The 6,678-nt window shown below is 47.5% G+C and overlaps 1 protein-coding gene across 2 annotated transcripts; it reads left to right on the top strand.

Moving 5' to 3' along the window:
- Nucleotides 1–477: 477 nt before the first annotated feature.
- LOC128804525 (serine/arginine-rich splicing factor 7-like) lies at nt 478–6,121 on the top strand. Of its 2 annotated transcripts, XM_053972335.1 has the most exons (9): nt 478–570; nt 916–1,096; nt 1,231–1,407; nt 2,368–2,442; nt 2,564–2,665; nt 3,180–3,233; nt 4,465–4,509; nt 5,137–5,172; nt 5,818–6,121. In XM_053972335.1, the coding sequence occupies exons 1-9, from the start codon at nt 549–551 to the stop codon at nt 5,840–5,842; spliced, it is 717 nt and encodes a 238-aa protein (XP_053828310.1). In that variant the 5' UTR covers nt 478–548; the 3' UTR covers nt 5,843–6,121. The 2 variants fall into 2 exon arrangements, with proteins under 2 accessions (XP_053828310.1, XP_053828311.1); XM_053972336.1 differs by lacking the exon at nt 4,465–4,509.
- Nucleotides 6,122–6,678: the final 557 nt, after the last annotated feature.

Below are 6,678 nucleotides of genomic sequence, written 5' to 3'. Positions count from 1 at the left end.
TTACTGTGTGTGTCTCCCTGGAAAGGTTGGGAGATGCCAACACAAAGCAGCTCCATAAGATCCAAGGGGATAAACCAGGCCTGAACTCCCAGGGCTGGTTGGGATGGACCCGAGGTGTGAGCCAGCCATCACAAGAGATTTGGAGCAACTTGGCGATGCCTTGTTCCAAGGAGGGCACCACTCCTGGCCGTGGAATGAGGAGCGTCAGCTCCTTCACCCTCAGCACAGGCAGCAGCCATGATGGGTCACGCATGAGGGGTGCAAAACGCAATTAGTGGCTCCTTACTCGTCCGCTCCATTAGAGCCGGACAGGAGCCCTCGCTGGGGGCTGGCGGGGGCGATGGTGTGCCAGGAGGAGCTCGGGGAGCGGCCGTGCCCCCTCCCGTCCCCTCAGGCCCGCCGGGCCGCCATGGCCGCCGCGCGGGAACCGCCTCTCGCGAGCCCCGCGCGGGCCCGCCCCGCCCCGCCCCCCGCGCGGCGCGCAGGCGCAGCGGCTGCTCCTCTATATAAGGGTCGCGCCTGCCCGCGCTCGCCCTGTCATCGGCAGGATGTCGCGATACGGGCGATACGGTGCGCACGGCGGCGAGCCTGGGGAGCCTCAGAGTCGCGTGGGGGCTCCTGCTGTGGGCGGGGGGGGATGAGGGGAAAGGTGGCGGGAATGGCGGCGTTCGTGCCGCTCCGGCGGTGGGAGAAGGCGATCGTTCCCTCAGGGCGGCCGCTGAGAGGGACGGGAATGGCGGGGAGGGGGCCGAGCCCGCCGCGGCCGCGGGGTCTGTGGAGGGCGGGCGCGGCCCGGCGGGAGCGCTCTAAGATGGACGCGGTGTCAAAGATGGCGGCGGGGAGGGAGCGGGGGAGGGGCGGCCGCGTGCCCGGCGCCGCGCGCGGCGCTGACATGGCGGCCGCTTGTCCCCTCAGAGACCAAGGTGTACGTGGGGAACCTGGGCACGGGCGCCGGCAAAGGCGAGCTGGAGAGAGCCTTCAGCTACTACGGACCGCTGAGAACCGTGTGGATCGCCAGGAACCCGCCGGGGTTCGCCTTCGTGGAGTTCGAAGACCCTCGGGATGCTGAAGATGCTGTGCTTGGCCTCGATGGGAAGTACGTGCACGTCTGGAGCTTCTGTGAGGGCCGCAGCCCTCGATCTCCCACACCAGTCGTGGATTTCTCATGCTCGTTGCTTGAGCGCATCAGAGGAGACTGTTCCTTTGGCTAACAGCTGCTGTGTCTTACAGGATAATATGCGGCTCCAGGGTCCGAGTGGAAGTATCCACAGGGATGCCGCGCCGCTCCCGCTACGACCGGCCGCCTGCCCGGCGCCCCTTCGACCCCAACGACAGATGCTACGAGTGTGGTGAGAAAGGCCACTATGCCTATGACTGTCACCGCTATAGCCGGCGAAGGAGGAGCAGGTACGTGCGGGGCCGGGGCGGCCGCGTTGCTTCGCCAGCTCGCTTTTGTGTAGTTCTTGTTAGCAAAGAACACAATGTTACACCCGTTTTAACTCTAATTGTCGTAAGTCAACAGGTGTATATCACAAATTTTTTTTTTTTTTGCTAATACATAAAAAATGTTAATATCTTAATAATCAACCTGGTCAAAACCTTTCAGGTTTCTTCGTTTGAGTCAGTCGCCTTGATTCAGAATGTCACGAGCCTTAAGATTTCATGCTGAGGCGCCTTGCAAATCCGACACTTAAGATCCTCCTAGACCTTGAGGTGATCAGCATAAGAGGCCAGATCCCCTCGAGCCATCTACACGTAGCTTCACCTTATTCTTTAAGGGCAGAAAATTTGAGACGGTGACCGCCGTAACAGTAAATTTGGCTTTCAATTGGGGCCCCCCTCCGGTTTAGAAAGAGGAACACCAGATTGACCACATTCCCACCTAGAAAAATCTTCTTGCGTCAATCAAGCCTCACCCTGGCTCATTGGGCTGTCAGTTTGATCGTCGTTAGATTGAAGAGAACACCTACCTAGATGCAGCGCTCGCCTATAGATACTTCTAGATCGTCTAGATCTGCTAGACCTTGGGCCAAAGAGGGTCGACCTGCAAACTTGCAAGGTTTATTTTAAATACGCATTACAGTGTTTTCTATTCTAATGTAATTCTGCAATGTAATTCAGCTTTTAACATTTTTCTAGGTAGTAAAAATGCTCAAGACAAGTAGGCCCAGACATTTTTCCAACTGACAGATGCTAGTGGTGTGTTTTTGTTGTTTTGTTTGGTTTGGTTTTTGGTTTTTCTTTTTTTGTTTTATTTTTAAATCTTCTTTTTAGTTGTCTGAAAAAAGTTTTGACTTCAGCAGGGCCTCACACGTGCGGGTTGCTGCAGCTGTCTGCTGATACCTGTTTTTTCTAACCTAAACCCAGGTCCCGGTCCAGATCCCGCTCGAGGTCCCGAGGAAGAAGATATTCCCGGTCACGCAGCCGCAGCCGTGGTAGGAGGTAGGGCTGCGCCTTCTCTGTTTTCATTCCCACTCCTTCCTCTGCGGCCCCTCCTCCTTTTTCTGTAGCTGTTGTGAAAAGTACCTTGCAGTGATGGGTTGGTTTTTGCTTTGTTTTGTAGATCCAGGTCAGCTTCCTACCGCAGGTCCCGGTCGATGTCTCCTCGTAGATACAGATCATTCTCACCCCGCAGGTCCCGCTCTGGGTCTCTAAGAAGGTCAAGGTACGTGGTTGCTGTTAAACCCACAACCCTGTTGAAGGACTCGCTGAAATATCAAATATCTCTCTATACATATATATATAGCATTTATAATGTAATCAGTAAGTTTGTTTTGCAGTCCACAGGTTGGTAGGAACCTTTGTGGTGTTACATTCATAAGAGTTACTCTGAATATTTTGTTTAAAATTTAAGCCTATAATTTTGGAACCGCTGTTTCTGAGATGTTTTTTTTTCTTTCTGACATTGTACCAAAGTTACAGCCTTGCTCCATGGTTAAGGTTTCCAAATTCAGCCTGTAGTGTACAGGGTGTAATTGCTTAGTCCAGTAAGACAGTGGGATTCATTTTACCTGCATGGCAGTACTGACCAAAGGTGGTACAGCCTTCTAATAATAATTACTTCTGCAAAACAAGCGGATCAGTAAAGTTCTCAGTCTTCTGGGACATTTAAAAGAACTGGTTTCTGTCTCACCTGTATGAAGCATGTGGTAGTAGAGCTTCCATTGTTCTTTTTGCAGATCTAGGTCCAGGTCACGCTCCAGGTCCCGGTCTGTTGTATGGCCTCGAAGCAGGTGAGACACTCGTTTTAATTCAAACCAGTAAGGGTTTTGGTATGTTGTTTGGTTGTGGTGGTGTGTTTCTTTTCATTTATTTTTTTTCTTCCCTGGGGGAATTTGTCTGGAAGCACTTAGAAGGCTGTCCAGCAGAGCAATATTTGTACTTAGTAATTTATGCTTTTTCACAGACAGAAGTAGTGGTGTATAATTTAAGCTCCGTGGAGAGAATTTTAAAAAATAAGTTAATTCTTAGGTATGTAGTAAATTGAGGATGGTTTAATGTGCTGTGCTGCCTTCTGCTTAGCAGTGGAAGAGATGCTCATGCTGAGTACCAGTTCTGGGTGGTTGTGAGCATTCCCATCTTCAGTAACTGTAATCCAGTAAAAAGTTACTTGTTAGGAGGGGGGAAATGGGACAGACAGTGGCTCAGGATAGTGACCAGGAGGGTTTCAAAGCAGTGGCACGTAACATTTAGTTTAACGTGTGCCAGCAGTGTCTTTGTAGTATTTCTGTATGTTAATAGACCAGGTAAAGGTGCATTTTGATTACCCTTCAAAAACAGTTCTGAGCAGAAATAGAGTAAAAGTATTTTGCTTTTTTGGCCAAGTATGTTGAATGGAGCATTCTGATGTTGAGTGATAGCTTGAATTTTGACACTCTAGGAAGACAATTTTAAGTAACAGCAGATACTTGAGTTGATGAAGTAACATAATAAATGTGGGAGGAAAGTTTCACTGTTGAAGTAGATTTTAATTCCTGAGATAAATTTGGAATAGTTTACTCATTAGTAACCAGATATTGGTGCAAAATCTATATTATGCTTGAATAAAATTGCCATTGCTGAAGAATGCATCAGCTTTTCAGCACACACACTTGTGGCTGATTCCAGGCTCTTAATGTGCTCTTAAAATACTTTCTAAGATGACACTTGAAACTATTCTTCCCTTTCTAGAAGGGATACTTGCAGGTAGGAAGGAAGTGTGGGAGTCTGGTCTGGTGTTTTGTGGAACTGGCAGCTGAAGCTTTGCTGGGGAGCTTCCTGTGCTTGCACTCTGCCTTCTGATGGGTGGGGTCTCTGCACTCAGAGCTGAAGGATTCCCTGGGGAAGGCCTGCAGCACCAGAGCCTTCCCTCTGTGGTTGGTGCTGCTGCGTGGGGTGAATTTGCTGTTGCTGGTGTAGCTAACTCTCCGTGTGTTTGCATGCCCACTGGCTGCTTTGCTGAGCTTTATTTTTCTCCTGTTATAGGTCTGAGTCTCATGGTAGATCTAAATCTGGCTTACCTGCTAAAAGGTGAGCGTTCAAATACAAGTACCACTCAGTTGGTTTTTGTTTTGGTTGGTGGGGTTTTTTGTGGGGTTCTTTGGTTTTTTTCCTCATGATTCAAAATCTGTTTGGACTGGTATTCAGTTGCAGGGTTGTTTTTTTTACTTTTCATAGCTGATTTCAAAAACATTTTTCATACATTATTGGGTTTTTTGAACAGCTGATTTTTTTTGTGGGACAGCAGGTAGTTCTTCCAGGATTTTGCATACTGATGTTTTACACTCATTTATAAAAAAATACTTGTGACAGGAATTGGGGCATGTTTTCTCCTGCCTTTGTTCCTAAGTGTCTGTAGTTCTCCCTCTCCCTAACTTGCTCGATTCACTGCTCCTGCTTTGCAGGGTTACTGTGATTTACAGCAGCTTTGAAGCTGTGTGTTGCTCTTTTCCCGAGGGTTCCAGCTTCCAGCATTTTCCCTTCTCACCTGCAGCTTCTTGCTTAAAATACCCGAGTACACTTGATACCAGCAGTGTGAATGCATTGAACAACATCAAATTGTTCTGGTTTAAAATGGTCAGAAGTGGGTACTGAGAGCACCCAGGTGTACCAACCACACTGATTGGTCTGTCTGTCTGTTTGTTTGTTTTTAAACAGCCGCTCAAAGTCCAGATCACCATCTCCAAAGAGAAGGTAGGAATGTCTTAAAACTGGAGTCTGTCCTATGGTTCAACAGCACTTGAGCTGGAGCTAGAGAAGTTAACTTGGGCAAGGATAAAAGCTCAGGGTATTTACTTGCCTAAATCTGAACTATGAGAAGATGAATTGTTCATAGGCATTTCCTGCTGCTGGCAGTCAGAATGTCATGACATAGCTAAGGAATAAGAACAGCTGCTAAGGAAACCTTTAATGAAATCTTTCTGAGGAATTTAGAATCCAGGGAACAAGTGAGTAATGTAAGCTGTGGAGCAAGCCAATAAAGTGGTGTAAGATTCAATTCCTGCTGGTGCCTCCTGCAGGCTCAGGAGTTGCACAGCTGCCAAGCTGTGCTGTGCTCCATGAAGGAAGAAGTTTTTCTGTGTTACCAGAGAGAAGTATGTGCTGGAATTGAGGTTTCTGAGCAGGCTCCATGTCTCAGCTCTCTTAATTAGTCTTCAGCTTTCAAGCTTAAAGCAGTTTTTAAGTTGAAGTGTAAAATACAACACTTCTTTCATTATTTGAGAACTGTAAATGAAAATAGGGGCAGAATTCCAGAGGAAGCCTGGGGTAGCATGCAGTTTCTGTTGGTTTTCCTGTAGGAGTTGTTCTTAATGGTTTGTCTTTTTTTTTTCCTTTCAGTCACTCACCATCAGGAAGCCCTTGAAGGAATGAAAGTCCTAAAAGAATGGGTTCAGATTTAAGAAGTTTAGTAAAAAAATTATTTTGTTTACATTATAAGGGATTTTGTGATGTAAGGGCTTAGTCCTAGAAGGCAGTTTCTATTGACTAGCAATTGGCATGAATCTCTATCTTCTAAAAGTCTTGTTAGCAGACTAATACAAAACTCTTCTGTTGTGTTTGTGTTCTGTGATCTGAAAATGTTGGGCTTTTTTTTTTTTTTATTATTGGTGCATTGAAATAAACTGCATTTCTAACTAAGAAATCAATTGTGATAACCCTGCTGTTCATAGTTGGGATGGGGAAGCAGGCAGTGTGCCCTGGGGCTGAAAAACAGCAGAGAAGGTTGCAAGAGGCACATGTGTGCCTCAGGTGTCTCTTGTGTGTTATACTCTATGTCTGTATACCTTTTTTAGTAAGTTGGAGGGGTTTTGTGGAGATCACAGGTCCTAAGGACAACCTGCAGGTTGTGTGCAAGTAGCAGGATCTGTGGGGAATTGAGAGCTCAAGTTCCTCCTGTCTGCCTGGTTCCATCCTGGCAGTGAAGTGGACCCAGGGAAGGGCCTGGCTGCTGTGCTGATCTCTGGTTGCGTTGGGAAACCAGACTAACTCCATCTCAGGTTACTGAATTAATAAAACAGTGAACGATTTTTGCCAATTTGCTTTATCTTTGCAGCTGATAATGGCTGTTACCAGAATAGCAAGGAAATCTTGGGAGTACCAGGTAATTTTAGGAATGGTAGGAAGTACAACATGCTGCTGTCCTGGAGAGGCTGAACACCTGCCTGCCCAAGGGAAGTGGGGAATACATTCCTCACTTTG

This window comes from Vidua macroura, chromosome 3 (assembly GCF_024509145.1).
Source record: "Vidua macroura isolate BioBank_ID:100142 chromosome 3, ASM2450914v1, whole genome shotgun sequence".
Lineage (NCBI taxonomy): Eukaryota > Metazoa > Chordata > Aves > Passeriformes > Viduidae > Vidua > Vidua macroura.
The sequence above is the reverse complement of the archived record's forward strand: the minus strand, read 5'-3'. Positions and strand labels throughout refer to the sequence as shown.

Bases quoted from the DNA above. Each gene is read 5' to 3' on its own strand.
- LOC128804525 (XM_053972335.1), top strand. From the start codon at position 549: ATGTCGCGATACGGGCGATACG. The intron at 2,666-3,179 runs GTACGTGGTTGC...TTCTTTTTGCAG, and splicing joins GGGTCTCTAAGAAGGTCAAG to ATCTAGGTCCAGGTCACGCT. The intron at 4,510-5,136 runs GTGAGCGTTCAA...GTTTTTAAACAG, and splicing joins TCTGGCTTACCTGCTAAAAG to CCGCTCAAAGTCCAGATCAC.